The following is a 25,153-nucleotide window of genomic DNA, read 5'->3' on the forward strand; positions in this document are numbered from 1 at the left end:
CAAATGTGGTTGTTTGCACAAATGTGATATATATAGTGTTCAACAAGGGTCTATAATGCCTAGCATAACATTGTTTTGATGACACAGTACCCTCCTTAAAGACACAAATTGAATGTCTATATTAAAACACATCTCATTGGATGAAAAATCATGTTCTCTGTCAATACCAAACAAAATGTTATTTTCATTTTACTTTAAAGGCCAGGTGCGGGAAAAACATTTCTATTGATCATACATTCCAGTAATTTTTTATCTATAGTTTCCCCTATGTTTCATAATTTTTGAGATTTTATTTGTGTTACACAAGCTTGTTGAAAATAAGCACTTTCTTATCAGTTCAAAGTACACAGTAAAATCTCTATTCTTTTGTACACAAATTTTGTAAATAGAGAGGCATTTTAAAAATCTATGAAAAATAAACAGTGTGGTAAAAAATGTTATCAGATGACTAAATATAGGTAATATAACTTGAATATTACATTTCTGATATTTTTATTCAACTTCAGATTTTTATGCTATAGCAAACAATATCCACCATCTTTTTTCACCATCTAGGGAGTCACCAGACATGTTATTACATTAGGTTAACTACCTAACTACTGAAAAAAGGTCTTCCTGGTTTTTATGGAAGAATTTTGCAAAATTTTGTATTTGACCATATTAAGGGAAATTCATGTTTTTTCGTCTTGATTTCTGTTACAAATATTTGATTTATGTACAATTAACCAAATATTATATTTAAAATTCATGCCTGTACCTGAGCTTTAAGGATTCAGATATTGTTATTTGAATAACGTTCTTGGTACCAGTGTAAAGCTACAATGTCTAATTCTTAAATAAAATAAATAAATTTGAGGGAGTCGTTTATTCCAAATGAGAGCGTTTATTTCGAATAAATATGGTAATTAAATAGGAAATTTGCTTGTTTATTTTGTAATCATGTAAACCCTAAATAAGACTATTCAAAATATTTAGGAAGAGGATGCTAAAAAGCTGGTGAGGGATGCTATAGCAGCAGGTATCTTCAATGATCTTGGATCTGGAACCAACATTGATTTATGTGTCATCAAAAAGGATAAAGTAGATTATCTAAGACCATATGATGAGGCCAATATTAAAGGTGTCAGGTATGTTCAGACTTTCACAAAATTTTAATTCTCCTTAGTTGGACGCTTGTGCATTTAGAGATAATGCGATTTCCAACTACTCTCCTGTACAATTAAGTAGGCCTCCGAATGGAAATCTGTCGCGTTTTTCGCAAATTGGCAACTCCAATCACCATTTGTAAAAACTTGAATGCTTAGCATAAGCATAGCAAATAATAATAATGACAGTTTCTGGTTGGTTATTCATTATCTATTTAGAATTTTCTCTATCACAGTTAAATTAACTAGGAGCTGTTGTAAAATTCATTAAATTTGAACAATGTCAATTTATCTTTTAGTCTATTCTGGCTTAAGTCGTGTTAATAATAAATTTGTTAATATTTTGTCGCTGTCGCCTATATTACACAAATACTTAGTGAATGTTTAGGAGTGCAATGGTACAAATAATTTGATTCGGTAACAGATGAAAGGTTATATTTTCATAAGAAAAAAGCAGAATGAAATAGAACATTTCTTCTTTCACTGAATGAAATTATTTCTACCATTGCATGAATATAGGGCTATTATTTGTTTTACAACTCGCCTACTTTTAATGGGAGGATAAGCTAGGGCCTAAACCATTCGACATGGAGTAGAACAATTATGGACGGCGTTACACTAAAGCATTTTCAAACATGCAGTTAACGGCCTAACCTTGCGTCACAAGTTGTGGTTGCCCACTGTGTAACACAAGAATATTCTGAAATAAGATTTCAATAATATATAAAGTTTGTAAGAAAATAGAAAGTGATATCAATGCGCAAAATTTCGTCTGCTCCTAAAATACTCTCTTGTTATTGGCCAATGTATAGCCTTTGTTACCCAGACGTGTGAAACTCGACTAAAACCTTGACTTCATTAAGTCGAAATGCAAACTTGGATTACTTCTTTTATGAATCGAATTTGAAGTAACTAGGACTTTTTCAAGTCGAACTTCGGTTTAAGAATATGAGCGTAGGTCGTCTTAGGCCAACATTTTTTAGGCAAGTCAGACTTTCAGATCTGATTAAAAAATGAAGCATGACAGAAGGTCAAATTGGTGAGGAGAATATGCTAAGGACAAACACAATCCTGCGCTTTACTCGGAGAATATGAATAGCTGCTATGTAGTAAATAGTCCGTGGTCTTTTTTTTTTTAAAGCATTACAAATTTGTATCTTATAATATGTACATTTTATTCTTTAAACCTACTTACCATGACGACCTTGCTTTTTTATTCTCAGACAAGGAAACTATCGTTATAAACGGGGAACAACAAGAGTCATTGCAAAAACTGTACAGGAATTTAACATGGAAGTTACTGAGTCTGTTGAAGCTATGGAAACATCATGATTTTTATTCATAAAAAGTCTGCCCTTTTTAACTAATGGAGCCTGTTGTTCAAGCAGTAAAACCTACCTTCAAATTTAGTTTCATATGCCAGCAAAATGATTATTTTTACAAAACATTTCATTCTTATTTTCATTGTGAACTCCAATATGAGATAAGGCATAAACTTCAGATTTTCTGTCAACTTACGTAAGCTGAATTTATTCCAAATACAATAGATTTTCTCAAGTCTCAAGTTAGAATTTGAATAAATAGAAATAGAATTTCTTTACTGACCAACAATGAGGAAATGAAGTGTACCGTTTATGATTATAATATGAAAGACAACATATTGTACTAATAATACATTAAAATGAATAAAGTTATATGTCTCCTGTTACAAATGTTGTTCTTTAACAAAATCAAAGGTATAGTATAGCTATATTCAGCCGCAAAACGTAAAAATCAACAACAGCAACGCAGTTTGTAAAATATTTCTTAATATTTCAAAGGTGTAGAGCATAACAATGTCTCAAATTGTAAAACCCCTATCTGCTGCAGAATGTTACCACCATTGGTTTTAAACCATACGGACCTTTTAGTTTTACCCAATCTAATCAGTCTACTGGTTCTTTCAGACAACTTTTTAAAATGACCGATTTTATTCAAATTTTGACAGTAGGTGTAAAGTGTTTACAAGTTTGGTTCAAAATTCTAATTTTTAGATCAAGGTCAGGACAGGAAAAACTACATTAGATTTTTCAACAATTTCAAAGAGCATTACTGTATTGCAGATAATTTTATGCAGTTTTTTGTTAATTGACTTTCATTGTAGCATTTTGATTTTATTGTATTATTTTTATGTTTACATTCATGTTTATACATGTTACCAATTACACCCAAACAAATAACCGCCTCCTTCAAATAACAGTTATATGTTTTCTAATTACCCTTGTAGTACCCATCCTATAAATGGGAGGTTACACGTCCAGTCCTGACCAAATGTGCAGAAAATCAGCACAGTTGTATGCCACTAGTGTACTGTACAATTTTAAAATGTTAATAGTCCAAATACAGAACCCTGTCTGTTTGCTGATGGGCAATACAATTAACAGCTCCTCCATGATTAAGCAAAACCAAAACGTCAAAAAGGTACAGGTTTTATATTGTTCACAATTGTGGACGATCTTATTGGATGCAAAATATACAACCATTTTTAAAGTATTATTACGTATGATGTCATGTTTTGAAGCATATTTCCTTTAAAAATTTTGTTTTTATGTTTATTTTTTTCGTGGCATTAATTAACAAAATCCGCACAAATGAAATATGCACGTACGTTAAAATATAAGTGCAAAAAGTTTGATGTATGCCAGCCTATGACCTGATGCATACATTTATATATATAAATCCAAAGGCAAATTACTGAAAAAATTACAATGCTGTGGGTATCAGTGACTGGATCTCAATGGAGATACAAAAAAAAGCGTGAAGCTAAAATGGTGGTTTATATAGAAACTCAAATTTTGGTATTCAATGGAATAATTTTACCGATCTGGGAGTATATTCCTAATGTTAAGTCCAAAAGGTTTCGTGGTTTTAAGTAGTAATTGCCGGTGGTTTTCTTTGTCTTTGCGAGTTTTGTCGCTCCATTTTGACATCGTGGTCTATTGCAATAACCACCTGAATTAAAATGTTCGGCTACTAATGATCAAGCTTTAATGTTTTGATAGCTAATATGTGTTGTATCATTCTCATATATCACGAAGGTTGGGGAGGTCTACAAAATGCAATAAATGGGAGTTTCCGGAAAAACAGTCGAGTGGGCATATGTTTCTCAATAATAGCCCAGAATAGAGGCAACCTAGGGTGATAGGTTGTGACCAATGGCACTCTGGTCGAATTTGGCTGACATGGTTTGTACGTCAGTGTTTGACATCGAGGAATATCTTTTGCTTTCTTTATAGCAGTTTCGATGTATTCCTTCTTGTAATTTCTATTCCGGAGATGTCCGGTTAGTTCTTCGGTACGATTCTGAAAATCTAGATCTGAAGAACAGTCGGATACGTAATGCTGGACTATACGGTATGTTTTTAGTAAAGTGTCGGGGATGACAACTGCTAGGGAGCAGGCACATATTTTTATCCGTAGGTTTACGGAATAGGTCAGTTTTGAGTACCATTTTCTATGGTCACTATAGTGGATTTAGTAGCTGTAAATTTGATAGTTAGGTGGGCTGAATTAATATGAAGAAGAAAAGATTCCAAATTATCTTCACCATGGGTCATGAAGATGTCGTCAATGTATCTAAACCAAACAAGTGGTTTATTAGGTTGGAGGGACAGAAAATTGGCCTCAAATTGTCCCATAGGCCTAAATGAATTTGCAAAAGATGGCGCCATTTTTGTGCCCATCGCTGTGCCATGAATTTGAAGGTAATGGTCATTTCCAAAAATAAAATTGTTGTTGTAAAATCAACATGACCAGTTCTCGTAAATGAGCTTTAGTAGGCGTTTTGCTTGGAATTTGTTTGTAATTTAAAATACATGTGTCGGCTCCTTCTTCGTGGGGGATATTAGTACTGTATACAACAATGAAACATCGGATCTAGGACAACTACCACCCGGACAATAACCCCCTGGACATTCACCCTCCTAGGAAAACTAGCCCCCGGGCAACTACCCTCTTAGGACAACTAACCTCTTAGGACAACTACCCCCTAGGGCAACTACCCTCTAGGACAATTACCCCTAGGAAAACTACCCACTAGGATTGGCCCAAATGACAACTACGATTAGTAACCAAATTAACAAGCTGCTTCTTTTGGTGTCAATTGTGTTGCAAAATCAAATTGTGTGTGAAGAGTGAATTACGAGGGCGTTGTACCACACTATACATTTAACAATATTTGACGTGAAATTATTAAAATATCGACGTATGTAAAATTTGTAGTCTATTTTGTAATAAGTGTAGCGATATTTATTTTTGATGAAAAACGATGATGTTTTCATAATAGGAAGACTAAGAAATGTATGAACCTGTCAAACGGGGGAGAGAGAGAGATTGATTTTCAAATCGTCTTATGTAATCAATTGATTAATAGTGTTTTTAATCTAAAGTAAAATTAGGAGGTTCTTTGCTGTAGAATACGAATTGGAATAAAATGAAATAAGTAGAAATGTTTAAGTCATAAAAACATCATGGAAATAATTATTCTTTAGGTTCTAAAAACGGTTATTGTCCTATTTTCTCAGGAGTGGGGAGAAAATGTAAAAAACAAATCAATTAAAGTTTTTCTATGAAGTAGTAACAGCCAAACCAATATTCCATTATTACTGGACTTGTAGTAGGTGTGTGTCATTAAACAGCATGACATGCTCTTACGGTAAAACATTTGTTTTGAAAAAAAGAAAAGAGAGAACAAAATCGGGCGAATTTAATCGATATTAAGGGGCTGCTCCAGTCCCACTATCTTACAACTACCCTCTAGTACAAATACACTCTCTAACAACCACACCTACACCTTAGGTTATAATTACGATCTTGTAAAACTTACTGAACTTCAAAACATGGAGAGAGATTGATCTTAAATGAAAGACTGTTTATAATAATAATAATAACTTTATTGAACAGACGCTTTTAGAACAGCGGCACACGTTTTATGACGGTGCTTTCATAAGTTTAAAGAAAAGGAAATGAATTATACAATAGTGAAAAAAAAAAAAGTTTGATTGACTGGTGCAGCTAGGTAAACTGTATGTTTCTAGATTTATATACGGCATCTTCATGTCACACAAGAATAAAATAAGCCCACCCCTTTACTTTTCAAGATTGGAATACGTTTTAATAATTTGATCGATTCTCATTTAATGTAAAATAACTGCTGACGATACGCATATTAAAAAATTCAAAAGCTTTCATTTAAGATCAATCTCTCTCCCTATGTTTTGAAGTTTTACAAGATTGTAATTATAACATAAGGTGTAGGTGTCATGATATAGGCGTGGTTCTTCAGAGGGTGTTGTTTTCCTAGAGGGTAGTTGTCCGGGTGGGAGTTGTCCTAAGGGGGTAGTTGTCCTAGTGGGGTCTTTGTCCGGGTGGTAGTTGTCCTAGTGGGGTCTTTGTCCGGGTGGTAGTTGTCCTAGTGGGTCTTTGTCCGGGTGGTAGTTGTCCTAGTGGGTCTTTGTCCGGGTGGTAGTTGTCCTAGTGGGGTCTTTGTCCGGGTGGTAGTTGTCCTAGTGGGGTCTTTGTCCGGGTGGTAGTTGTCCTAGTGGGGTCTTTGTCCGGGTGGTAGTTGTCCTAGTGGGGTCTTTGTCCGGGTGGTAGTTGTCCTAGTGGGGTCTTTGTCCGGGTGGTAGTTGTCCTAGTGGGTCTTTGTCCGGGTGGTAGTTGTCCTAGTGGGGTCTTTGTCCGGGTGGTAGTTGTCCGGATACGGAAACACCTAATGTAGCTAGAACAGAATTATTAGTTAAATTTTGAATTTGGTTAATTTTGCGTCCGTGGAGTCCTGAATGAAGGGAGAGATCAGTCACATATGGTCTAAGTAAATCATCAACATATTCAGAAATGTTCTCTGTAGCAATGCCATTGCCCGGTCTACCAGGGTCTACCAGGATTGCCTACTTTGTGGATTTTAGGTAGGAAATAAAATCTGCCTGGAACTGGATTAACATTTGCCAAATGAGATGCAATCTTAGGATCGATGGAGAGTTTTTACCATCACAGAAACAGATTTGGCCACCTTATCCGCAATTATATATGATAATAATAATAATAATAATAATAATAACACTAATAATAATAATAATAATAACACTAATAATAATAATAATAACAATAATAATAATAATAATAATATTTATTTGGAACAACACTTTTTTAACAGTGGCACACATGCGTAGATGGTGCGTCCATACCAATTACAAAATTCAATACAAAAACAATGAAAAATAAAAACTGAAACGAAAATAAAACATATTTGAGATAATGACATAAAATCTGACTCGACGCTATTACAAAACTTATTTACAAACTAAAACTACACTAATACAACTACTAATTTTGCAACAGCAATGGAAAAGAAAAACACTTTTTTTTTTAATAAAACAGTTCAAAGTTGTAATACAATTGCATTTCTTAATTTCCAAGCACGGCTTGTGTACATTTTACAATAACTGTCAAATACAGCATAAATGTCGTGAGAGTTATTTTTATGGAATAACGTGCTTCCTAGGACATATTGAACCTTAATAGATAGGTCACCAGAAATAAAATTTACCCAAGTATCTACACAATTTATTGCAATAAGTTTACGTTGAAGTGTTTGTAATTCTTCCATTCTAATACAATGTAACTTATTACAAATAAACAGGAAATGTTTAACATCTTCTTCACCTGACCCACAAACCTTACACTTGTCATTTAGATTATCAATGTGTAATTTTTCCAAGTGGTAAAGTGTTTGAACGAAGTTTAAATTTTAAGCTTGAGCCATAAAAATCTGTTTTATCCAGTAGGTAAGGTTCTAGGCCAGGTGACTCTTTTATCAAAGAGTAATCAAGCAAAGATGATTTTCTTAATACTTCTTGTTTCCAAAAAGTAGAATACGATTGTTTAATTGTATTTTCTAATGGCTTGACCCAGTTTATATCAATATCAGTACCTGTACATATATCATTAAGAATGGCATTGAAATCGAACTTAATATAATCACAATTGTTTTCAAATTCATTAATAAATTGGTACCTTGAATTAAAATTCTTATGTCTAATAATTGTATTTAATATAAGTTTTGGCCAACGATACATGTCCATACACATAACATTTCTTATATATTTTGCTTTAAAAATATCCTTAGTTACTTTAATTGGTTGCCAACCTAGATCGCCATAAATTGCCTCTTTTGCAGTGCTTCTATCGCTTTAAGAATTGTTCGCGCCATTTGACGTAATTGAAGAGACTCAATCCTTTGTATGTTTTTAATATTTGTATTAACACATACAGCACAAGCATAGTTAATAGTCGGAAGGTCGATACTTCTCCAAAGGATATCTCCATATACAACACGATCAAAATTGTTGAGTCTATCTATAATAGATTTAATGTACGCAATGATCCTATTGCCCTTTTTAATAACTTGATTGATGTGGAAATTGTCTTTTAGATTAGATGTTTCAACTTCAGATATAAAAGTATCCCCCAATTTCCAAAGTTTTTCGCTATTCAAATTCTGGCCTATTATCAAAACATTTGACTTTTCACTATTAAAATTAAATTTCCATTTTTTAGCAAATAAGGATACTAAATCTAACATTTTATTGAGTTCTTTTTCGCTATCTGCTAAAAGTACGATATCGTCGGCCCAAAAAAGGCTACCAAGGCAGATATCGTGTATGCGCACACCTAATTATAACACGTGTTCTCGTAATAATTTAGTGAGTTCGTTCATTATTATGCAAAACAGGGTTGGGGAAAGGACACACTCTTGCTTAACACCTTCTTCTATATCAAAAGACTGTGTTTCAATGTCACCAAATCTTACTTGCCCCTTAACATTGTCGTACAAGCTACTTATAATATTCCATAATCTACCACGAACTCCAATATTCCATATTGCCATTAGCAATCCATCTCTCCATACGCTATCAAATACTTTTTTTATGTCAAGGAATGCTAAGTAAGTCTTCTTGCCTTCAGCAAGTCGGCAACTAGCAATGTTTTTAAGAGTGAAAATGTGGTCTTCACATCTTCGGTGGGGTCTAAACCCTCCCTGAACTTCTGAAAGGGTATTGTTTTCTTCTAAGAAGTCGGAAACTGTGTAATGTACAACTCTATTGAATATTTTAGAAACGCAAGATGTTAAAGATATTCCTCTAAAGTTATTTAGGTCCCTTCTATCACCCTTTTTATATATTGGTACAAATGCTACTATTCCATTCCGACGGTACTTTTTCAAGACTCACCATTTTTTTGAATAGTGATAAAATTAATCTATTTAAAATCGTCCCACCGTTTTTAAGTAATTCATTAGATATATTGTCAGAACTAGCAGATTTGTTGTTTTTTGATTGGTAGATAGCAGATTTCACTATATCTAATGTGAGTTTAATGTCAACGATTGATTTAGTGCTATCCTCAACATTTTGCCTAGGAAATCGGAAAAAAGCCACCTCTGTAAAAAGCCACCACTGTAAAAAGCCACCCAACAATGGACTTTACCATTGTAAAGTGGGAGTGCTGGACAATCAATTTTAATTCAATTGTGTTATTATGAATAGCAATTTGGGTGTAGGTGTTATTTAGAAACAATATCAAAGCTAATCAAAGGGATGCCTACACTTTTCATGTTACCTCTTCCAAATTCCACTGCCAAAACATCAAACACTTCCTACTTAGTTAAGATTCATAATACATTTTATGCCATTGTAATGTTATGTTTAAATAAGGCACGTTGTCAAAATACCAATCATTTCAAAATGGAGTTCATTACAAATAATAAGGGAGGTCGCAAATTATGCCTACAGTCATTATTTATTTTAAGGTTATTAACGAAATTGACTGTCTCTATATAATCTTTATCATACTCGGAATTTAAATTTCTATTCATCTTTCCTAGTGTTCTCCAATACTCTAAGACGGTATAGTTCATTTTATTTCGGTCACAAGTTATTTCATTAGTGCCCGGTATTTTTAGGCATTGTACAGTGTCATTTTTGCGCGTATTTCCTTTAAGCACTTTCCAAAAGTCACGGCAATGAACATTCTAAACCGCCCGGTGATATACTGAAATATAATTAATTAATGTGAAACGATAAAGATGAGGAAATCTGTGAGAATGAGAAAAAGTCGCCCCAACCGATACTCGAACCGCCTGCTTGATATGCAGATGTCCTAACCATTAGACCACTGGGGCTTTCATGGTATTGTTCAAACTCGATTGGATAGCGACTCTTTAACGTTCGGCGTGGTACGGCGGAACAGCACTAGTCCTCAGTTGTACGCACGCGCACCAGAGATCAAATTGATACGCCCTCATATTTCAGTATTTTTATTCACGAGACGGGATCTCCGAAGAGATACTTTTATATATATAAACACATCAGGCAATGAACATTAATTTTAAACCGCCCGGTGATATACTGAAATTTAATTAATTAATTTGAAACGATAAAGATGAGGAAATCTGTGAGAATAAGAAAAAGTATATATCTAGGCTATATAAAGTCTATATTTAGGAACATACTCCCAGATCGGTAAAATTATTCCATTGACTACCAAAATTTAAGTTTCAATATTAACCACCATTTTAGCTTTTTTTAGTTCCATTCCAAAATTGTTTATATCTCTACCAAGCTACCTTCTTTTTTTTCTATTCTTATTCAGTCTCCACCCACCATTCAACACGCTGTTTCTATTGTTATATTTCTTTTATTCCTGTCCACCCAGGCAGCACTTGCCAACTCTTATGCTATGACTTTATCCAAATTTCCTCACTTGTACTGATGAAGGGCTAGTGTTGCCCGCAAGCTCTGCTAACTTTTCTGGCTGTTTACTTTATCGTTTTGATTTAGCTTTTCGCTTTTTTTTATATCTCCATTGAGATCCAGCCACTGATACCCACAATGCTGTGGGTATCAGTGGCTGGATCTCGATCTCACACTAGCCCTCCATCAGTGCAAGTGAAGGAATTTGGATAACGTCATAGTATAAAGCTGTCAAGTGCTGCCTGGGCGGACAGGAATAAAAGAAATATAACAAAGGGAGCCAGGGTGGAGTCTGAAAAAGAGTAAAAAACAAAGAAGGTAGCTTGGTAGAGATATAAACAATTTTGGAATGAGACTAAAAAACATCTTAAATGGTGGTTAATATTGAAACTTAAATTTTGGTAGTCAATGGAATAATTTTACCGATCTGGGAGTATGTTCCTAATGTTAAGTCCAAAAGTTTTTGTGGTTTTAAGTTGTAATTCCCAGTGGTTTTCCTTGTCTTTGCGAGTTTTGTCGCTCCATTTGACATCGTGGTCTATTGCAATAACTCTGAAATTTGCAATCGAGTGACCAGCAGCTGAATTAAAATGTTCGGCTACAGGTTGATCAAGCTTTAATGTTTTGATAGCTGATCTGTGTTGTGTCATTCTCATACGGAGAGTGTTTTTTGTTTCTCCGACGTACTGTTTGCCACAAATATTACAGTATATGAGATAAATGACGTGTTTGGTTGTCTTATCCGAAAAATGCGGCCAGTTTGGTTACTCTTAAATTTAATAGTCTGTTTCGATCTTATTAGATCTCGTCAGTGCAGCTCAGGTTTCGAAATGAAATTTACCGCAGAACTGACACAATATATAGGCTGAGCCAGGTATATATATATATATATATATATATATATATATATATATATATATATGTTGCCCGAAAGCTCTGCCTACTTTTATGGCTGTTTTACTTCTTGTTTTGATTTAGCTTTTCGCTTTTATTTTGTATCTCCATTGAGATCCAGCCACTGATACCCACAGCATTGTCATTTTTTAGTAATTTGCCATTGGATTTATATATCTAGCCCTATATATATATTATCTAGCCCTAGATAACTTTACCAAATTACGTCGCCTGTCCGAGAAACGTGTCAGGTATCGTCACCATTTACATACTTTTCTTTTACATCGTTCTAAACATTCGGCCCCTAAAGGACTTCAATTTTATGTCGCATCTGGTATTCGATTTGCAGATGATGGCATGCGTTCTCGTTGGAACGCTGTCCTTTACAAAAATGCTTGTGAACTCAAATTGGCAATTGCCGCAAAATCCTCACCGAGTTCGACGTTGAATTTCACTCTAGAACTAAGAAGTTAAAAAGAGAACTTCCTGCATCCGAGTTTCAAAACAAACTCAGGATTATCGCCAATGATTGCCATAAGCAATAAATGGTAATGGCCCGAAGGGGACATCACAAATTTGGTCTACCTGCAGACTTGGTCATTTCAACACAAGTGACTCTACCTTCGGATGATTTCAGGGCTTTTAGGAAACCCTGCAGAATGTTCGTTCGGACTTATAACAAGAATCGGAGCAACACCTCTGATTCAGTTGTTGAAATTAATTGTCGACTTTCCGAAGGAGAGAAAAAACTTCTTTCCCGAGGACTTAAATTCTGCCCAAAACCAAGGCAGGTCGACGCACAACAACTATCTTTGGATATGGAGTCTTTCTCCAGAAGATTACGATTATTACGTGAACATTTTGCTGATTCAGACAGCAGCACCACGCAAAACGAAGGCAACGCTAACAAATTTAAACCTAATAGTTCCTGGAATCCACCTAAAAATCGTTGTCCAACTATAGAAACATTTATTCAGGCTATTGAGGAGGATGTACAAAAGTACGTCCCGAGTCCAGATAAACGTGACAATCTCTCAAAACAAGAGAGGCAGGCCATTGCCAAATTGCGTCAGCGTAATGATATCATCATTAAACCCGCTGATAAAGGTTCTGCCACTGTTGCTATGGACATCAAATTTTATGAAGAGGAGTCCTTAAAGCCCGGCGCACACTAGAGCTTTCGGCTGAGCCAACTGGCACGAGTAACACTTGGCTCACTAAAAAAATTGCCGCAAACTGTGATCGCGTTCTATTGGACGCACACTAAACGCCTCCAGTACGCGATTTTCAGATTGGATAATTACTTACTACGCTATACGGCACGCACTGAAATATCATAATAAATCAGAAAATGTCATGCGCAGTGGCATTTTTTAGTGAGCAGGAAGCTCACGTTCGGCGCACACTTGAGGAAAATGGCACGCGTGCCAAAAAATATTAAACACGATAGATATTTTCCTCAGCGGCACGCGTGGCCAATTCCTCACGAAATCACCGGCGCACACAGTGAGCCAAGTGTTACTCGTGGCAGTTGGCTCAGCCGAAAGCTCTAGTGTGCGCCGGGCTTAAGACAGCTAAACAATCCTCTTCATTATCGTAAACTTACAACGGATCCCACCCCGGAAATTGCGGATAAGGTGGCCAAATCTGTTTTTGTGATGGTAAAAAAAACACTCCATCGATCCTAAGATTAGACCTCATTTGGCACAGGTCAATCCAGTCCCAGGCAGATTTTATTTCCTACCTAAAATCCACAAAGCAGGCAATCCTGGTAGACCCATTATTTCGGGCAATGGCACTGCTACAGAGAAAATTTCTGAATATGTGGATGATTTACTTAGACTATATGTGATTGAGCTCCCTTCATACATTCAGGACTCCACGGACTTTATCCGCAAAATTAACCAAATTCAAAATTTACCTAACAATTCTGTTCTGGCTACATTAGATGTTTCATCATTGTATAATATCCCTCACGAAGAAGGAGCCGACGCATGTATTTTAAATTACAAACAAATTCCAGGCAAAACGCCTACTAAAGCTCATTTACGAGAGAACTGGTCATGTTGATTTTAACCAACAACAATTTTATTTTTGGAAATGATCATTACCTTCAAATTCATGGCACAGCGATGGGCACAAAAATGGCGCCATCTTTTGCAAATTTATTTATGGGACAATTTGAGGCCAATTTTCTGTCCCTCCAACCTAATAAACCACTTGTTTGGTTTAGATACATTGACGACATCTTCATGATCTGGACCTATGGTGAAAATAATTTGGAATCTTTGCTTCTCAATATTAATTCAGCCCACCCAACTATCAAATTTACAGCTACCAAATCCACTAGTTTTTTGGACACTATAGTGACCATAGAAACACTCAAAACTGACCTATTCCGTAAACCCACGGATAAAAATATGTACGGTACCTGCTCCCTAGCAGTTGTCATCCCCGACACTGTACTAAAAACATACCGTACAGTCAAGCATCACGTATCAGACGCATCTGGTCTTCAGATTTAGATTTCAGAATCGTACCGAAGAACTAACCGAACATCTCTGGAATAGAAATTAAAAGAAGGAATACATCGAAACTGCTATAAAAGCAAAAGATATTCCTCGATGTCAAACACTGACGTACAAACCACTTCAGCCAAAAAAAATCGACCACAGTGCCATTGTCACAACCTATCACCATGGTTGCCTCCATTACGGGCTATTATTGAGAAACATATGCCCATTCTACAGTCCACAGAACGTCTCAGGACTGTTTTTCCGGAACCACCCATTATTGCATTTCGTAGACCTCCCAACCTTCGTGATATATTAGTCAGATCCAAATTTAAGAGTGAAATTAACTCTCATGACAGCCAAAATTTGGGCAGTCACCTTTGCGGCAAATCTTGCAAAACTTGTTCATTGGTTGATTCTACTGAAAAATTTAAGAGTAACCAAACTGGCCGCATTTTTCGGATAAGACAATCAATTAATTGTCTAACCAAAAACGTCATTTATCTCATATACTGTAATATTTGTGGCAAACAGTACGTCGGAGAAACAAAAAACACTCTCCGTATGAGAATGACACAACACAGATCAGCTATCAAAACATTAAAGCTTGATCAGCTGTAGCCGAACATTTTAATTCAGCTGGTCACTCGATTGCAAATTTCAGAGTTATTGCAATAGACCACGATGTCAAACGGAGTGACAAAACTCGCAAAGACAAGGAAAACCACTGGGAATTACAACTTAAAATCACAAAACCTTTTGGACTTAACATTAGGAACATACTCCCAGCAGGGAGTTGTAAAATAATAATTTTACAACTCCCTGCTCCCAGATCGGTAAAATTATTCCATTGACTACAAAAATTTAAGTTTCAATATTAACCACCATTTAAGCTGTTTTTTAACTCATTCCAAAATTGTTTATATCTCTACCAAGCTACCTTCTTTTTGTTTTCTACTCTTATTCAGACTCCATCCTGTCTCCCTTTGTTATATTTCTTTTATTCCTGTCCACCCAGGCAGCACTTGCCAGCTTTATACTATGACGTTATCCAAATTCCTTCACTTGCACTGATGAAGGGCTAGTGCTGCCCGAAAGCTCTGCTAACTTTTCTGGCTGTTTTACTTCTCGTTTTGATTTAGCTTTTCGCTTTTATTTCGTATCTCCATTGAGATCCAGCCACTGATACCCACACCATTGTCATTTTTTCAGTAATTTGCCTTTGGATTTATATATATATATATATATATATATATATATATATATATATATATATATATATATATATATATATATATATATATATATATATATATATATAATTTGAAACGATAAAGATGAGGAAATCTGTGAGAATGAGAAAAAGTCGCCCCAACCGACACTCGAACCGCCTGCTTGATGCAGATGTCCTAACCATTAGACCACTGAGGCTTTCATGGTATTGTTCAAACTCGATAGACAAATTCTCTGGTGCGCGTGCGTACAACTGAGGACTAGTGCTGTTCCACCGTACCACGCCGAGAATGTTAAAGAGTCGCTATCCAATCGAGTTTGAACAATACCATGAAAGCCTCAGTGGTCTAATGGTTAGGACATCTGCATATCGAGCAGGCGGTCCGAGTTCGAGTCTCGGTTGGGGCGACTTTTTCTCATTCTCACAGATTTCCTCGTCTTTATCGTTTCAAATTAATTAATTAAATTTCAGTATATCACCGGGCGGTTTAGAATTAATGTTCTTTGCCTCTTGTGTTTATATATATAAAAGTATCTCTTCGGAGATCCCGCCTCGTGAATAAAAATACTGAAAGATGAGGGCGTATCAATTTGATCTCTGGTGCGCGTGCGTACAACTGAGGACTAGTGCTGTTCCGCCGTACCACGCCGAGAATGTTAAAGAATCGTTATCCAATCGAGTTCGAACAATACCATGAAAGTTCAGCCCCAGTGGTCTCATGGTTAGGACATCTGCATATCAAGCAGGCGGTCCGAGTTCGAGTCTCGGTTGGGGCGACTTTTTCTCATTCTCACAGATTTCCTCATTCTCACAGATTTCCTCATCTTTATTTTTATTTTTATTTTATTTTATTTTATTCAATCAAAACCAACAGCGATAAATACCGCCACTAACAGGTTTGAAACATAAAACAATACAACATCAAAAACGGTTAACAATAAAATACAGATAAAATATATAATATATATATATATAAAACATAAATTGGCATGCCATAAAAAATTTCAATTAAAACAGGTTATGCAGACTGTTCAAGAAGTGAACACATCATCGTCCTCTTAAAATAACCAAGTCTATCATTAAAAATATCGATATGATTGCTATTTAGATTATTAAATGTATAAGGTAGTCTATGAAAAAGTCCCCTCTTAGTACAGTCGACACGGCTAAAAGGAATATGCAATAAATGTCTATTTCGTGTACGACCAGGAACATTTAAACTAAATAGTGAAATTAATGAACAGTCATATTTAGAATTTAAAATATTATATAAAAAAACCATATCAGATATCGTTCGACGATTGCTGACAGAATCAATAGAAAAGGCAAAATTAACACAGTTATAAGACAGGAATCGAACAAACTTCCGTTGAACAGTGTCGATTCGACGGGCCTGACATGGAGAAATTGAATTGAAAATTGCGCTTGGTTGAAAAGCCAGTTTCAAATTAATTAATTAAATTTCAGTATATCACCGGGCGGTTTAGAATTAATGTTCTTTGCCTCTTGTGTTTATATATATAAAAGTATCTCTTCGGAGATCCCGCCTCGTGAATAAAAATACTGAAAGATGAGGGCGTATCAATTTGATCTCTGCTGCGCGTGCGTACAACTGAGGACTAGTGCTGTTCCGCCGTACCACGCCGAGAATGTTAAAGAGTTGTTATCCAATCGAGTTCGAACAATACCATGAAAGCCCCAGTGGTCTAATGGTTAGGACATCTGCATATCAAGCAGGCGGTCCGAGTTCGAGTCTCGGTTGGGGCGACTTTTTCTCATTCTCACAGATTTCCTCATCTTTATCGTTTCAAATTAATTAATTAAATTTCAGTATATCACCGGGCGGTTTAGAATTAATGTTCTTTGCCTCTTGTGTGTATATATATAGGCGGAGGTATATAGAGCTATATATAGGCGGAGGTATGCACTCTCGGAGTGGCTTTCTAGTTATAATTATGCAATTCAATTCACTTTTATTTTAGAACAAAGTCCATATCATAACACATAATAATATTCTAAAATATAAATGTAAAGTAAGTAAAAAAATCTATACCACATGTCGCACATAATGCCGTCGGAAAACCGTCGGTTTTCAATTGGAGTGAAAAAACATTATAATGGCTATACTGATAACAAGTTAACATACGTAAAAAAGTATACATGAAATTATTTATACAGAAGTTCAATCCATTTTCTGTGCAACTTTGAATCTTTCAGAATTCGAGAAAAAACACATGTTATTAAAGTATTACAGCTTTTTTCAATTTTTGTTTTGAAACAAAAAATTGATTTCCGAATGTACTCATAGAAGGAGGAAACATGGTTATCAACAAACATTGCACTATCACTAAAATCTTTCTAAATGCGTTATTATAACAGACCTGGTAAATGACTTGAAATGTTGGATTTCTTTGCTAGATGTTCCAAGAAGTACGTAAAGACAATAGTCGAACACTGCTGTTATCGATTGCATGACTAATGTAATTTTGACTTTCAGCAGTGCAGTCCCGGTACTAGAGCCGTAACTATATAGGCAGACTGAAAGGAACATTGTAAATCATATTGGTCTACATTGAGTAGATTTACAAGATAAGGCAGCTTTCTCGAATAATTTTGAAAGTGATGGAATGTTTGAGACCGGGCGGTAGTTCTTCAAAGTGTCTTTGAGTTGATTTCTTGAGGATAGGTGTTATAATGGCATTTGTTAAAGAAACTGGAATGAAGCTAATAAAGTATTGCTGATAAAAGATGGAAGAATTGAATTGAAATATATATTTATACTGGGTAACCTCTTCAGTCAAAGACTGGTCTCCCAGAGGGCCCAGTTGGTGATCAGTGGCTGTGATGTACTAATACACCGGGGTAACCCCCTACTCGTCTCGAAAGATGTACTAGGTTCTTTAAAGTGCACACGAGCTAGATGTGTACACTGGACCTACGGTTTATAGTCCTTATCCGAGAAGACTCGTTCTACCACCAGAACCATGGAGTGAGTGAGCCTCGAACCCATGCCGATGTTATGGCTACGTAATTGCGGTTCCACTGTCTTAACCGCTCGGCCACTCACTCAGAGCTTCAGCATTCTCCTTAACAAGACAGATAAACTACAAATAGCTGATGTATCTCAGATGAAGAAAACACAGAAAATGAATTAAAAGTAAAAACCGTTGTGTCGTTGAATGCAGAGATGTCGATGATGAAAAATCAGAATTTAAATTTTTTTATTTTTAATTGTATGTAATTTTGTCAACAAAAATATCGCTAAAACGCCTACACAATATTTGAAGTGAATCGGTATATTGAGTACGGTAGGTAACAGTACTCTTGTTAAACATTTTAAAAAACAGACTTTGCATCAGCAGAGGCTATAGAGATTAGTTTGGTAAAACGTTGAATTTTCCTTTTCTGCAACCAGGTTAAAGGATTTTAGTTCATTTTCATAAATAAAAATAAAATCACGATATCGCTGACGGTTGTCCATGGTTGGGTGTTTCCGATATGCCCGCTCAGCTTTAAAAACGCTGTTCTTTTGCTGAATGGTCATTTAAAATATACCATACGCGGCACATGGTCACATAGCAAAAGCGAGGTTCCTAGTGAACCTGTATTCCAATTGTCTATCCTATTGAGTGTACAATGCGACATTTTAACTTCAACTGCCAAGTTCTTGCCTATTCGCTATCTGTATCAGTATGACATTAGACCATGACATCATGTTCCCTTGATTGCAACACACTGCTTCCTTCTAAGAAACATTCTACTATTCATTTGAGAATATTCCAATCAATATCATACATGCTTGTACTTTATTCAGTCTTTGATGTGGGACTGCAAAGGCTTACACGTCATGAACTGCACACATCCAGCAATTTCCATTTTCTCTTGTAATGTGCAATTCGTCTTCTTCTCATCTCTCCATCTTCTCTTTTATCTTCCTCTCCTTGGTTGCCATTCTTTGAGCATCTTGATCCATCTATTGTCTTCTCTTGTTAATTGTCCTGCTCATCTCCATTTAATTTCTTTGACCTTTTCTATATATAAGTTTGCTTTTTTGTCTTAAACTCAGTGTTTCTGACTTTGTCACAAAGTGATAAATGAAGCGTTCTTCTTTCATAGCTATCTGAGTTGGTACATAGTTAGTTTTAAATTAATTTAGCCGCAGTTTCTTCTTAAAGTCATATTTTGCATTTCTACTCAACAGCTACAGTATATTTCTTGTTTGTATATTTCTTTTGTACTGCTATAGTGCTTTGTAGCAGTAAACACGCATTCTTTTGTCACTAGCAAATAGACCTTCTTCCTATCATTATTTTTATGAATGGACACAGTAGTATTTTTTAATGATTGATGAAAAACATGTTGGGAAATTATTATGCCAATGCTTTTTCTGATCATGACACTCCAGCAGAATGTTTTGGTAATTTAAGACTTCTTTTAGGATAAGGAAGGTAAACATTCTTGCAGATTAAATAGGCAATGGTGAATCAGACTGGTCAAAAGGAATCATCTATGTCATGCAAAATGTTTTTTTGGTCTTTTACAATGGTAATACAATGTCAATCGTTAAAGCAAGAGTTATAAATTGAACTGCATAAATAAAATTACAATTTGTTTCCTCTGTTGTAAAACCACACATTTACATATGTTTATCATTGACTCTGTTCAATACTTTGGACACCGCGGGCCGGGCGGGGTGCTTATTTCGTTTCATGTTTTACTAGACCCTTTTCACTAATAAGTGTAATTCCATGGATCAGCTGCTTTCCTTTTCGAATTTTCTGAGCTCCACCCCAGCCATGGTGGGTTGGTCCTATAATACTTTATAATATTTCGTTTCACATCGGCATGAGTCATGTAAAGTGCCATTTCCGTTCCGGTCCGGACCTAACAGCTCTATTTTTTGACAATTTACAACCGCCTCTGTTCTCCCGCCTAAAAACGTTCAATTATGGTTTACATTGTCGTGGTCCATCTAGGCCTAATTAAAATAAGTTCATCATAAATTCACCAAAAAGAGAAAGAAAAGAGATGGTGTACGCCTGCGACTCCTTAACCTAAAAATGATTTAATTTTCAAAATATGCCTACGCCTAATATTACATATGGCAGACGTTCTATTAACGCAGGCCGCCTACAAAATTATAATTGAAGTAGCAATTGTGTTTAGTTTCACTGTACGAAAAATCTCTTATAGAATGTAATATAAGATTCAAGATTCAAGAAATTGTAATTTAAAATGGAAATTTGTTTTTCTTTGGCATAAAGACAAAACAACAAAGCAAAAAAATAATTGTCATTTGTCATTTTAGAAGTTTCACTATTTTTCTGTGGTTTGAAGAAAAAGACATTCAGGAAAAATATCTTTTAAATTGATCAAAAATGTGTCCTATTATTTTGGTAGGAAGATGACGTCATAGGTTGTAGCGTATTAAACAAACCACCACCACCACCATTTCATTGGACGTACGACGTCCATCTCTCTCTCTCTATACACACACACACACAGTACACGCACCCACACACATTATTATTATGCGAATTACACAAACCAGGTCAGAAAGTGTTAGACAAGTTCTATTTCCTCTGAAATATGATGTAAGAAGCATTTTTGGGTAGAAGCTGGGATCCACTTGATTTAGGATATTTCGACCTCGCTGATTACGAATATGGCGGATCCCAAGCGAAATTCGGCCATCTAAGCCCTTAATTTGCATAATTAAAAATGGCGGCCATTTTTTATAATTACCCTATATCTCGAGAACCACTAGTCACAGATAATTAATTTTGGTGTCAAAATGTTTTAAATATATGTTTTTATATTCACTTTAATGACACATTTTCTCAACAAATTGATGCAAGTCGTATTTCTGACATTTTGACCTTTGACCTTGATTTATCGTATCTCAGTAACCAATAATCGGAGAGACACGAAATAGGGCTCAAATTGTTCAGAAACTATACATTCTTATTTATTATAATGAAATGTTTTTACAAAATATGGCCGATTCTACAACTATTGACCTTTGAACTATTAGTCAAATATAATAATATAATAATAATATAACTTTGAAAATTGTGGTCTTATGAATTTTTTTTTCTTTTTAAATTGTTTAAAACATGTGTGTTTCTATACAGTCTAATGGCACATTTTGTACAAGAATGGCCGATAGTATGGTTATTGACCTTTAAACTACAGCATAGGCCTACTGTATACTGAATATAATATAATATAATTGCATAACTATGAAATTATTTATACTCAATAATAATTAGTAAAATTATAAAATTCACTGCCATCAAATATGATGTGTTATGATTTATATAGATTTAAAAAAAAATTGAACACGCAAGTTACATTTGTTGAAATTTAAAATTACCTGCCATCAATATGATGGAGTATGATTATAGATTTTTAAAAATGTGAACATGTCAGCTACATTTGGAAATTACCTGCCATCAATATGATGGATTATGATTATAGATTTAAAAAAGAATTTGAACACATAAGCTACATTAGAAAATTACCTGCCATCAATATGATGGATTATGATTATAGATTTAAAAAAGGATTTGAACACGTCAGCTACATTTGGAAATTACCTGCCATCAATATGATGGATTATGATTGTATAGTACCTGCCATCAATATGATGGATTATGATTGTATAGTACCAGCCATCAATATGATGGATTATGATTATAGAATTAAAAAAGAATTTGAACACGTCAGCCACATTTGGAAATTTGGAAATTACCTGCCATCAATATGATGGATTATAATTGTATAGGTTTGAAAGAAAAGTGAACACGTAAGCTACATTTGGAATGAACATGTTAAGGGCATCAGTTTTGATCATTCATGCAAAGGTTTCCGTCATCTTTAGCGTTGTTACAGTAGCATATTAAAGCTGTACATGGTAGTTTTGACTTTTTGCACCTACATCTATATGGTTATGCATCGTGTCTTGCATCCACAATAAATTATCTCTAACGAAGCAGTAGGAATAGCTTCATTTTTCAGAAGCACTGGTTGAAGTTTACCATTAGATAGCTCCCAACCAAAATATGTTGGTGATGGCAAATGCTGGATTGGCGATACAGCTTTTTTCAATACGAGTGCTTGGAAGTGTGCTCTTTTTATATGCTGGTGCACTGCATCGCTTGTTGGAGGTAATGCCTCTGGTTTTGTTTTTTTATTTAAACATGGCATGCCTAACTTAAAACTGTCGATAAAGGACACCACCAGACAAAGATGAACCAAAACACAGAGACCAATTCGTCGAATTATAGAAAGTGGTGAAATACCGCTGCCAAATTGCTGGTCAAACTTGTTGGCATTACAAGATAATAATGCAGATCTGACACGATTTCTATCAGAGGAGTTGATTCGTCAAGCTCCTATAGACAAAGAAATTGTCACAGCTGGTGGATTTATGAAAGAATCAGTTGTTAAATCATCAAAATTGTACACGAATACGTTGTCTCTGGTCAGACCATGAAGAATCGGACACGAGACTTGTCATGCTGCCAATGTCCGATACGACACAGTTGTAGTTGCTTCTAGGGATACAGACGTACTAGTGATTCTAGTGTCTCACTACCAAAGCATGGTATCCAAATGGATGATGACAGGGACATCCAAAAAAAGAAAGTATCTATAAAAGACATTTTTCAAGCCTTGCCCGAGGGTTCTGCAAAAGCACTGATTCCATTCCACACTATTAGTGGATGCGATACTACCTCATATCCAGGGAAGAGTTAAATTACATTAATACATACATACAGTAATTTAACTCTTCACTGCTCATATCTAAGTGGTCACTCAAAGGCATCGGCATGGGAAGTATTAAAAAAAGGTATGAACTAATTAAAGACCTGGGAGAAAACCTATCAGTGACCAAGTTATTATGAAATCGGAAAGATTCATTTGCTACGTTTACGGTGTTGGTCAAGTTAAAAGTACCAATAAAGTTAGGCTTTAAAAAAAAAGGCATTACCTCCAACAAGCGATGCAGTGCACCAACATATAAAAAGAGCACACTTCCAAGCACTCGTATGGAAAAAAGCTGTATCGCCAATCCAGCATTTGCCATCACCAACATATTTTGGTTGGGAGCTATCTAATGGTAAACTTCAACCAGTGCTTCTGAAAAATGAAGCTATTCCTACTGCTTCGTTAGAGATGATTTATTGTGGATGCAAGACACGATACATAACCAATAGATGTAGGTGCAAAAAGTCAAAACTACCATGTACAGCTTTATGCCGCTGTAACAACGCTAAAGATGACGGAAACCTTTGCATGAATGATCTTAACTGATGCCCTTAACATGTTCATTCCAAATGTAGCTTACGTACGTGTTCACATTTTCTTTTAAATCTATACAATCATAATCCATCATATTGATGGCAAGTAATTTTCAAATGTAGCTTACGTGTTCAAATTCTTTTTTAAATCTATAATCATAATCCATTATATTGATGGCAGGTACTATACAATCATAATCCATCATATTGATGGCAGGTAATTTCCAAATTTCCAAATGTAGCTTACGTGTTCAAATTCTTTTTAAAATCTATAATCATAATCCATCATATTGATGGCAGGTAATTTCCCAATTTCCAAATGTAGCTGACGTGTTCAAATTCTTTTTTAATTCTATAATCATAATCCATCATATTGATGGCAGGTAATTTCCAAATTTCCAAATGTAGCTGACGTGTTCAAATTCTTTTTTAAATCTATAATCATAATCCATCATATTGATAGCAGGTAATTTTCTAATGTAGCTTACGTGTTCAAATTTTTATTTAAATCTATAATCATAATCCATCATATTGATGGCAGGTAATTTCCAAATGTAGCTGACATGTTCACATTTTAGAAAATCTATAAGCACACTCCATCATATTGATGGCAGGTAATTTCAAATTTCAAATTTCAAAACATGTAACTTGCGTATTCAAATTCCTTTTTAAATCTATATAAATCATAACACATCATATTTGATGGCAGTGAATTTTATAATTTTACTAATTATTATTGTGTATAAATAATTTCATAGTTATGCAATTATATTATATTTAGTATACAGTAGGCCTATGCTGTAGTTTAAAGGTCAATAACCATACTATCGGCCATTCTTGTACAAAATATGCCATTAGACTGGATAGAAACACACATGTTTTAAACAATTTAAAAAGAAAAAAAAATTCATAAGACCACAATTTTCAAAGTTATATTATTATTATATTATTATATTTGACTAATAGTTCAAAGGTCAATAGTTGTAGAATCGGCCATTTTTTGTAAAAATATTTCATTATAATAAATATGAATGTATAGTTTCTGAACAATTTGAGCCCTATTTCGTGTCTCTCCGATTATTGGTTACTGAGATACGATAAATCAAGGTCAAAGGTCAAAATGTCAGAAATACGACTTGCATCAATTTTTTGAGAAAATGTGTCATTAAAGTGAATATAAAAACATATATTTAAAACATTTTGACACCAAAATTAATTATCTGTGACTAGTGGTTCTCGAGATATAGGGTAATTATAAAAAATGGCCGCC

The 25,153-nt window shown here is 35.0% G+C and overlaps 1 protein-coding gene across 1 annotated transcript in view; it reads left to right on the top strand.

Annotated features, from left to right (window-relative positions):
• The window catches only part of LOC140046649 (proteasome subunit beta type-7-like), a 29,785-nt gene extending 26,108 nt beyond the window's left edge, over positions 1-3,677 (top strand). Inside the window, exons 5-6 of the mRNA XM_072091352.1 lie at positions 976-1,127; positions 2,369-3,677. Coding sequence (XP_071947453.1) covers positions 976-1,127; positions 2,369-2,477 — 261 coding nt within the window. The 3' untranslated portion in view covers positions 2,478-3,677. The remainder of the gene's footprint in view (positions 1-975; positions 1,128-2,368) is intronic.
• Positions 3,678-25,153: the final 21,476 nt, after the last annotated feature.

Source organism: Antedon mediterranea, chromosome 4 (genome assembly GCF_964355755.1).
Source record: "Antedon mediterranea chromosome 4, ecAntMedi1.1, whole genome shotgun sequence".
NCBI lineage: Eukaryota > Metazoa > Echinodermata > Crinoidea > Comatulida > Antedonidae > Antedon > Antedon mediterranea.